Source organism: Ursus arctos, unplaced genomic scaffold (genome assembly GCF_023065955.2).
Source record: "Ursus arctos isolate Adak ecotype North America unplaced genomic scaffold, UrsArc2.0 scaffold_14, whole genome shotgun sequence".
Taxonomy (NCBI): domain Eukaryota; kingdom Metazoa; phylum Chordata; class Mammalia; order Carnivora; family Ursidae; genus Ursus; species Ursus arctos.
In genome coordinates this window covers 14,617,392-14,627,870 of record NW_026622808.1, presented here as the reverse complement: position 1 = coordinate 14,627,870, position 10,479 = coordinate 14,617,392, and the positions used below count along the sequence as shown (strand labels likewise).

The 10,479-nt window shown below is 53.8% G+C and overlaps 1 protein-coding gene across 4 annotated transcripts in view; it reads left to right on the top strand.

Moving 5' to 3' along the window:
* Positions 1-4,325: 4,325 nt before the first annotated feature.
* PIP5K1C (phosphatidylinositol-4-phosphate 5-kinase type 1 gamma) overlaps positions 4,326-10,479 on the top strand; it is a 52,559-nt gene continuing 46,405 nt past the window's right edge. For all 4 annotated transcript variants that reach the window (XM_026481067.4, XM_026481066.4, XM_026481063.4 and 1 more), the window contains exon 1: positions 4,326-4,485. In XM_026481067.4, coding sequence (XP_026336852.2) covers positions 4,392-4,485 — 94 coding nt within the window. In that variant the 5' untranslated portion in view covers positions 4,326-4,391. The remainder of the gene's footprint in view (positions 4,486-10,479) is intronic.

Genomic DNA, 10,479 nt, shown 5'->3' with positions numbered 1-10,479 from the left:
GCGTGCCGTCCCACAGATTACCGCAGAACTGGCTCCTTCCCACCGGACAGAACTGAGCGAAAATTCTGCTCCTTGGCCACCAACTCACCTGCTTGGGTTCCTGTGCTAGGGGTGTTCAACCGTTTTCCTGCCGGGCAGCTTTGGGCATGTCACTGAGTCTCCGCAGTTTCCTCAGCTGAAAAATGGCAACAAACACCAGCCTCTACTTTCTGGGACTGTTTCAGAAGTTGAATAAGTGAATGGATGTCCGGAAAGTGCTTATAGAACCATGCTGGGTACACACCCTCTAGCCACTATCCATCCCCAGGTCAGAAAGAATAGGATGTGGGTAGGTGAAAGACACACATTGGATTTGGAAGGCTCAGAATGCCAAAAAAAAAAAAAAAAAAAAAAAGAATGTAAAATAACTCGTTATTTTTCGTATTGATTCCACATTGAAATGATCGTATTTCGAATGTTTTGGGTTAGGTGACATATATTGTTAAAATTAATCTTACCTGTTGATTTTTCACTCTTCAAAATGTGGTCAGTAGGAAATTTAAAATGACATTTAGAGTTTTAAATTTAAATTGGCTTCCATGATCATTCTATCGGACAACTTGGGGGCAGGTGCTGAACGCATACTGATGCGTTATCTGTGAAGCCCGTCTTTACCGATCACGTTCCGTCACAGTTGTAGCACATATGTGTTATTTTCAAAGTATTTATTAGCACTTGAAACTACCTTGTGTCTTGTGCCTGTTTATCTGTCTTTTCTAGAATGTTGCTCATTGAGGTTAGGGATTTTGTCTTGCTCATTCCTGTGTCCCTGTGGCCTGGAACAGTACCTGGTACACAGTAGGTGCTCAATAAATATTTGTGGCATGAACGAATGGATGAATGAATGTATGAATGGATGAATTATGGGGAGGGGGATGGAGGGACACAGGAGTCCCTGCCAGCATCACCTGGCTCTGATGGTAGCAGCCACCAGGGGGCGCCAGAAACCAGGTAACCCCGCCAAGCCAGGGAGCCTGTTTCCCAGCCTGCAGAATGGGAACCCAGGAGCAGGAACACAAGAGGATGAAGTAGGAGGTTCAGAAGCTGTGACACCACCCTGCGACCCCTACCAGATCCCCGCGCCCCCTCTCCTTTCCCTGCCCAACCTCTCCTGTCTCCCGCAACACCAGTTTGGGGTTGTTTTTCCCAATAATGCACGCACTCTAAAGGGTCAAATTGTCGTTTAGGTTTGCTAAAACCACCAATGCCATTGCCACCCCGCAATTTCTCCCTTCTCAGAGGCACCCCCTCTTTGGCATCTTTTAACTGATTATTTTGACATTCACTTCCGCATATCTAAGTAAGACCTGTTTTGCCACTTTTTTTTTTTTCAGTTTTAGTATTGACTTCCCTCCAGGAGACATTCCGAATCAACCTGAAAGTTGATTTTTTTTTTTTTAATTTGGCCATTTTCATGATCCTTATCATTGGCCCAGCCCCCAGCCCTTCTGTTGGAGTCAGTGGTTGTCAAATTCAGGCATCTGAATTGCCTGGAGTAGGAAGGGGGGTATTCCTTGAAACCCAGGTTATAGGTCTCGCCCATGGAGTGTTTGAGACAGGAAGGCTGAGGGGGCCCGAGAATCTGCATTTCTAACAAGCTCCTAGGCGGAGCTGCGACTGTTAGTCCAAGGACCACGCTTTGAGAACCATCCCTCTAATCTTCCACAACGGATTTAAAATGAGGGGCACATGGCTGGCTCAGTCAGTGGAGCGTGCGACTCTGATCTTGGGGTTGTGAGTTCAAGCCCCATATTGGGTGTAGCAATTACTTTAAAAAATGAAATCTTGGGGCGCCTGGGTGGCACAGCGGTTAAGCGTTTGCCTTCGGCTCAGGGCGTGATCCCGGCGTTATGGGATCGAGCCCCACATCAGGCTCCTCTGCTATGAGCCTGCTTCTTCCTCTCCCACTCCCCCTGCTTGTGTTCCCTCTCTCGCTGGCTGTCTCTCTCTCTGTCAAATAAATAAATTAAATCTTTAAAAAAAAAATGAAATCTTAAAAAAAAACCAAAACCGATTCAAGATGATTCAGGGGATCTATCCATGGCATGTGTCCAAAGGGCTCTTCTGGGAGGCTTTTTGCTATTGTTGTTTTAAATGATGGTAAAATGCATACAACGTACAATTTACTACTCTCACCATTTCTGAGTACACAGCTCAGTGGTGTGAAACACACTCACACTGTCCTGCAGCCACCCCCACACTCCGTCTCCAGAACGTTCCGTCTCCCCACACGGAGACTCTGTCCCCAGGAAGCACGGACTCCCCACCCCCTGCCCCAGCCCTGGCTCCCACCATCTCCTCTCTGTCTGTGTGGACGGGACTCCTCTGGGGACCTCCTGGGAGTGGGGTCCTGCGGGATGTGTCCTTCTGTGCCTGTCTCCTCTCGCTGAGCACAGTGCCCTCAGGGTCCCTCCACGTCGTGGCAGGTGTCAGAGTCCCCTCCTTTCTAAGTCTGGATCGTGTTCCAGTGTGTGGATGGACTGCACTCTGTTTATCCTTCATCCTATGATTCCCTTAAGTCTTTGGACTCCACCTTGCGTTGGCTCTCTTCTGACAGGGCACAGCTAAGCTGGGGATTCCTTTTGCCACATCCTGAGTCCTGTTCCCCAACCCTTCCTTTTCTTGATTTGTCTCCTTGTTTTGATGGAAAACATTTCAGAAATATCTTTCTAACCTCTGGGTGTGACTGTGACCTGCTCCATCTTCCTGATTCCCCATCACCCCATTGGCAAGCACCGCAGACAGTGATGAGGGGCCGTGTCTCCAGAGTCAGACAGGCCTGGGTGAAAACACCGTAGGTCTGTCCCTCACCACGTGGGTACCCAGACTCCCCCACTCGCCCCCCAGCAGAAATTGTTAGTCATGAACAAAACTAGTAATACCAACATTTATTACCCCCTGAATCATGACCTCAGAGTTAGTAATCACTTATCCATACCATTAATAAGTTCACCATTCAACTTTAATGACAATATGAACACAATTATTTTTTTAAAGGTTTTATTTCTTTCACAGAGAGAGAGAGAGAGCACACAAGCAGGCAGAGCAGCAGGCAGAGGGAGAAGGAGAAGCAGGCTCCCCGCTGAGCAGGGAGCCCGATGCGGGGCTTGATCCCAGGACCCTGAGATCACGACCTGAGCCGAAGGCAGATGCTTAACCAACTGAGGCACCCAGGTGCCCCATGAACACAATTATTCTTTTTAAAAAAAATATTTTATTTATTTACTTGGCAGAGGGAGAGACAGCCAGCAAGAGAGGGAACACAAGCAGGGGGAGTGGAAGAGGAAGAAGCAGGCTCCCGGTGGAGGAGCCTGATGTGGGGCTCGATCCCATAATGCCGGGATCATGCCCTGAGCCAAAGGCAGATGCTCAACAACTGAGCCACCCAGGCGCCGCTGAACACAATTATTCTTAACACAGGACGTAAATTCACTGATTTGCAGCATGATTCTTTGTGATTTCCAGCAAGTGGCTTCAACGTTCTGAGTTCCTGTTTTCTTTGTGTGTAAAATGGAAATGAGAATAGTCCCCATCTGGTTGATCAATACTACCAAATATTTATTTTCTTCTAGGTGTTATGTTCTATATTAGGTATTGGGAAAGTATTTGTAGTAAAAAAAAAAAAAAAAAGGAAACAAGAATTAGATCCCTGACTTTTGGAGAGATTGCTTGCAGAGGCTTTAGCATCTAGGCTGACATTTTGGTTACATTGTTACTTGTAACTTACTTACCATTATATTATACGTAGTGTTATATATTATATATGACGCTTGCACATTGCTTGCACATTATACATCAACATTATCTCTATTATAATAATATCATACTTTTGTCCCGCAACGACATTAGTATGCCTGTATCTTAATACCACATAATTTATACACTGTGCTTATTAGTACAAATCAAATTTATTTTGACTTATTACATCACTTATTACGTCATTATAACTACTACTTATGACAAAGCATATACCATAAGTAAGTGTCATCTGCAATATGATGTTAAGTAGTTGATTAATTGTAGACAGCTTGCGTTTATGACGTGAGACAATATTCTAGCAATAAGATTAGACGGCGCGCATGACGCCGCCCTCCCACCCCCTGGGCGCGTGGGGGCGCTCGAGACGCGGGGACGCACGCAGGCCCACCCCCGAGCCCCGGCCGGCGGCGCGCGCGCGCTGCGCGCTGGCGCACGCTGGCCCCGCCCCCAGGCCCGCCCCCCCGCTCCCCGGGCCCGGCCCCCTCCCTCCGCCCTCCAGCCGGCGGCGGTTGTTGTTCGGCGGCGGCGGCGGCGGCCGCAGCTCGGGTGCAGCCTCCGGCCGCCGGCCCGCCGGCCGGTCCGCGCGCGCGGCCATGGAGCTGGAGGTGCCGGACGAGGCGGAGAGCGCCGAGGCGGGGGCCGTGACCTCGGAGGCGGCCTGGGCCGCGGAGAGCGGGGCGGCGGCAGGTAACAGTGCCGGACCTCCCTCCCTCGCCGCTCCCCGAGTGGGCCCGCCCGGCCTCCCCACGCCGAGGCCCAGTGGAGCCGCCCGAGCGCCGGAGGGGCGCCGGGACCCGCCGCGGGGAGGCCAGAACGTTCCACTCGGGGGCGCTCGCGGGATGGGGGGATGGGACGCCCCGCGCGGGGGGCTCGCGGGGGCGCCGCCCTTCCCGGGGGTTCAGCGGGAGCGGGCAGGGCCCGGTTCTGGGAGGCCGTGGGGCAAGCAGCCCCTTTTGGAGGCGTGCGGGGAACGCGGGTCCTCACCTCGGGGCGGAGGGGGGATGAGGCCACGCGGTGGGTGGGCGCTCTGCCTCCGGCTGAGGGCGTCTGGGGACGGCATCCCACCCAGTCTTGTTGGCGGCGGGGGGGGGGCGCTGCTTTCCGTATGTGGGACGGTGGAGCACCCCCCTTCTGGTGAGGGGCCATGCTTCCACGGTGGGCATGGCAGGGAGGTGACACTGTCCCAGATGGGCCCCCCCTTCCTGGACGTACTGCTCTGGGCCGCCCGCCTCGCTGGGGTCAGCTTCTGGGATCACTCCTGTGGGCACGTCTTCTGGTGGTGAAGGACAGGAGCTGCCAGGGTGGGTGGGTCGGGGGTCTTTGAGGCCATCTGGGCCAGCGTCCTGACTATCTCATCTCTCTTCGTGGGAGTCACCAGACCCGGTTTCTAGTACACTGGCCATTCATTGCCTTTCTGGGCCTCAGTTTACCTCCTTATGACAAGAGGGGGCTGAGGACATGACATCTCGCAGGTGGGGAGAAAGAGGCGCCCCCTGGACACCGGAGGGCTGTTGTTGGTGTGTAGGGGCACTGCTCACCGTCTAGAACATCAGGTGTGTGGAGCGAGGTGGCCCGGCCCAGCCCCACTGGCTCCCTGCCGGCTGTGCCCTGGGCAGCAGCAGAGCTGGCCCACTGCCCAGAGGAATGGCCCCTTCTCCTCCAAGGTTCCTTCTGGGTCACATTCTCAAGCTTCCAAACAGAAGTTTCCGGATCTGCAGGAGCCCCTGCTCTCCTCAGGCAGCCCTCGCTAGCAGAGGCCCTGCAGACACCCACACGGCATCCGTCCTCCTTCTCCCCCAGGCCTCCTGAAGCTTCCTTGGCAGCCGGGATATGCTGTGTGGCTGGGGGGGGGGGTTGGGCGAAACGTCTGGAGAGGGAGCACCAGGGCCAGAGAGCTTCCCCCCAGGCTCTGGAAGGCTCCCACTGCTTCTGTCCCTACTGCCATCTGGAAGTGCTTGGTAGATGACCCGCTTCCTTTGACCATCCGGTTGCCTCGCCCTTGTTCTTGGCTGGGGACTGGTGCCCTGGCCCGGCTAGCCCTAGACATGGTTCGGGAACCCAGCCACGCTCCTTTATCAGACCCCTGACCTCCACCATCAGCCCTCCGACTGGGGCTGGTCAGAGACGAAACAGCCCAAGACTCAGTGACCGCAAGACAGCCGCATAGCAGACATTTATTTTATTAGGGGCTCAGTGAGCCAGATGGGGGCAGATAAGGTCCCAGGCCCCAGCCGTCGCTGGGTCTAAGCACGGGGACCTGGAAGATAAGGGGCCAGCCCTGACTGCCTGTCACCAAAATCCGCAGAAATCTGACTCCCCCAGCAGATCGTTTATTTCAGTCACTTTAAAATTAAGAGCTGCTGCCCCCCTTCCAAACTCATTTCTCCTGATGTCAATCCTAAGTTTGGGTAATAACCGTCCAGGCTTTTCCTACTGCTCATAGAAATGTAGAAATCCATAAACATGTCTGCTTATTTTTTGCCAAGATGGTTCCACGCCACACCAGGGGTTCTCTGCCTCGGCACTGTTGACGTTTTGGGCTGGAAAATTCTTTGTTTTGGAGGTAGCGCCTGGCCCTGGCCCCGCCCATTCAGTGCCAGGAGCACCTCCCCTGAGTTGTGATGACCATAAATGTCCCCAGACATCTCCAATGTCCCCTGGAGACACAGTCACCCTAGGTGAGAACCGTTGATCTCTGTTATTCCATAACTTGGCTTGCTGCTGCTTCTCCCCATGTTGGTATCAGTTACTTTCTCAGAGAGAGAATATGGTGCCATGGTTAAGAGGGGGCAATGCCCAGTCATACTGCCTGGGTTCCACTCAGTTGCTGTGTGACCTTGAAGGGCAAATGCCTTGACTTTTCGGAGCCTCAGTAGCCCCGTCTGTAAAATGGGATGATGCATATACCTGCTTGGGGGTGGCCAGGAGCCTCCCTGAGCCTTACCTGAGTTAGCATGGGGCAGCATGTTGAATGTGCTTGAGGACCGTTCGGGACAGCCTGTTTTAGGCACCAGCCATTACTGGTTCAGCCGTCCTGCTGAGGACCATTCTGGCTGCTTCCGGAGTCCACCTTTTGCTGTTAACAAGCGATGCTGTGGTAGACAGCCTTGAACAGGGCCCCTCACTGTGGCGCTTTAACTTCTAGCAGTTAAAGTCCCTGCTTTGGAATGGCTAGGCCGTGGCGAGCAGATTGAAAATTGTTATCTTATGCCCACTGGCTTTCCAGAAAGGTCTGACAGGGAACGAGAGAGGCCCTCAGCACAGTGTTGCCAGCTCCAAATGTTACCAGCCTCCTTGATTTTAGCCAATCTGATGAAGGTGAAATGGTATCTTGGAGTTTAGAATCTGGTTACTTTAAATGCCCTGCTCCTTGCTCCCGAGGACTGGTCCAGAAAGGGCCAGGTGGGGTTCTCCTCTGGCTTTTGGGGCCTTGGATACGTTCACGGGGCCAACTGTTGCAACCTGTGATCTGCCTGTGGGCTTTTGGCCTGAGCTGCGGTCTGGTTTTCTGAACCATTTCCCTCCTGTCCTTCCTGCTTGCATGATATCACAGAACAGTTGGCTTCACTCCCAGCCCCCCCAGCCCCCTCCCACATATAATCTGGTGGTAGATTATGCTGGTTTTATCTTCAAGATGGACCCAGAGTCTGCCTACTTCTTCCCTCTTCTCTGCCCCACCTGGTCTAGCCCTGTCGTCTGTTGCTGGCCTGGTCCCCTGTCTCTTCCATGCTCCCTACAGCTCGTTCCAGAAGGCTCCCATAAAAAATTGACTTAGGTCCCACCCTCCTCTGCCCACGGCCCTCCAGGGCACCCACCCATGAGGCTCTGCATGACCTGCCCTCCCCTTCTCCCTCTCTCCCCCTCGCCTACTCTGCTCCACCACATAGGCCCCTTCACTGTTCTTCTGACATACTAGGCCTGGTCCTGCCCCAGGGCCTTTGCGCATGTGCCCTCTGTCTAGAACGTTCATCCTTCATATCTGTGTTGTTTGCTTCCTTAGCTATTTTCAGTTTTTCTCAAATATCTCTTTCCCAGTGAGGCCTCCCCCAACATTGGCGGGAGGCCTGAGGGAGAGAAAGGAAGACGGCGCAGCCCAGGCAAAGGCCTGGTGCTCTTGAAAAACATCAGGGCCCACGGGGCTCGGGTGGGGCATTGTCAGCAGAGGCCTCCTCGGTAGTTGTGGGCCAGTGGTTCCTCACCCCTTGTTGCTCGTCGGCTGTGTCCCTTGGAGGCAGAAATCTCCCAGTTGGAATTCAGCCCTAGATGCTTCTTGACGATGTGACGCTTTGACCTCTGACAGCTCAGTCCCCTCCATGGAGAGGGCTTGGGAGCTAGACCACATCCCAGATGCATCCTTGCCAGCCAGGGCGACAGCTACCTCAGTGTCTCCATCTGTGAGATGGGCGTGATGAGTGTGCCTTTCTCATCGGGCTGAGTCAAGTGGACAGACTTGTAAGCCCTGCGAAGTGCCCCTGGCAAGTAGCCAGCTCTGTGTGGGCACTGGGATTGTCCCTCCCCAGATGGATGGGTGAGTTCCAGAGGGCTCATGTCCTCTGCTTCTGTGCGGAATGTGCCACAACCTAGGGTCTGCTGTCAGACTCCGGGCGCACGAGGACATGTGGGTGCTTCGTACTTTGTCCTCGGACAGTGCTCATTAAACGCTGGTCAAGCACCTGCCGTGGGCCAGTGGGGGTTCCGGGCGGCTTCCTCGCGGCTCTTATGGCGAAGAAGTAAACAGATAGGATCAGGGGTCAGCAGCCTGGCTGCTGGGGCCAAGTCCCATCCATCCCCAGTTTTCATCAGTAAAATTTTATTTGCACACAGCCACACCCACCCGCTCACATGTTGTCTGTGACTTTTGCTTGTAGACCTTATGGCCTGCAGAGTCAGAAATACTCACGGTCTTGTGCTTTACGGAAAATGTTTGCCATCCCCTGAGTGAGAGCGTGCTGGTCAGTGGTGAGCACGTAGAGAGGAGAAGAAACGAGTGTCATGGTGATGCCAGTGCAAGACCGGCTGCAGCTGGGGTGGTCAGGGAGGAGTGGCCTAAGTGAGAAAAGCAGCCACGGGGGGGGGGGGGGGTCGAGTGTTGCAGGCAGAGGGATTAGCCTGTGCAAAGGCCCTGAAGTAGGAACGAGCTTGATTCATTTGATCCATGGAAACAAAGTCCGTGTTTTGGGGGCCTTGAAACAGGCAGGGCCAGTCATGCAGGGCTCTGGGGGGGCCCTGGACCAGCACTCTGGCCGGTTGGTGGGGAAGGAGCTTCCCGGGGCAGGTGCCAGGTGAACTGTGCTGAGCCGTGCTGGGGGCCTGGATGGAGGCTGTGGGGGTGGAGGGGGGTGAGGGAGCCGAGGAACCCAGAAGGGATTGGCCTGTGCCCTGGAGCTGGTCTGGGAGGGTGGGGAGGGCTCGGGAAGGAGCAAGTTCCAGCAGGCTCATGCTGATGCAGGAGGGGCAGGCAGGATCTTGACCTCGGTCTTGACCCGGGGCTGACCCTGCCTTGGCCACCAACACTGTGCCTCTGAGCAGGTGAAGTTCCTACTCCCCATCTCAGCCCCTCTCAAGGCGAGGGCAGCGGGGACCCAAGGACTCAGGGGACAGGAACAGGGGAAGGCCCGCGGCCCTGGGGTAGTGCTCTCTGGATGACAGTTACGTCATTTGTAGCCAGGGAGGCCCAAGCTCCGGGGGGTCTCGGGCTCCCAGGCCTTCCTGCTTGCACTGCCTACTGCTGTGACCAAGCCACGTGTCCCCACTCGTGATGAGGCCGGTTGAGACCCCACTGGGGATTGCCTGCCGCTGCCACCTGGACAGCAGGGCCGGAAGCAGCGGACTGCCCACGTGTGGGGATTACTGACGTGGGGGATTAGCACAGGGGCCTGCACCCGCTCCTCCACCAGGCCACCCCGGGGGGCTTGGCGTCCAGCCCGAGGGGCCCCATGTGCTTGAGCCAGTGTGAAGGCATTTTGGGGACCTAGCCTCTGGCTTTGGTTGGAAAAAGGAACCCCCAACATTTTGTCACAGTTGCTTTCTGTCTCGCGTGCACCGTGCACACATTTCTTGGCCTTTATTCTGGATGCGTGGGGTTTCCGTTGAAGGTTGAAGGAAGTGGGGTGCGGTTTGGGGATTTGTGTACGAAGGACCCCGAGGTGTGCTTGGGCCAGTCCCCTTTTCATTGCTCGTCTCTGTTCTCACATTTAATAATTCACATCTCAGAGCTCCCTTTATTTTCTGGGAACTGGGTAGTTGTATCGTTCCCATATTCATTTGGCCCAGTCTTTTTCTTATTGATTTGTGGAAGCTCTTTATATATTGTAAAAGGTTTTTGTTTTTGTTTTTAATTTATGACACAAGTGTAAGTAGTCTTTTACCATCTCTCTTAAAAGAATAATTCATGCCAGGCAGGTATTTTTGTGTTTATGTGGTCAAATTTATCAGTCTCTCCTTCTATGGTTTCTCACTTTGGTGTCACAGGTGGAAAAGCATTCCCTGTTCTGAGATTATGGTTTTTCTAGTACTTCTGTAGTTTCACTTAAAAAAAAAAAAAGCACTTAAAGCCTGGCTATATTTGGAATTTATCCTCGCACAAGGTGTCAAGAGTTTACTGTTCCACGTTTTTCCAGGTGGCTCAGGGTTGTCCCAACTCCACTTTCTGGGTGATCTGCTTTCCTCCCTGATTTGAGA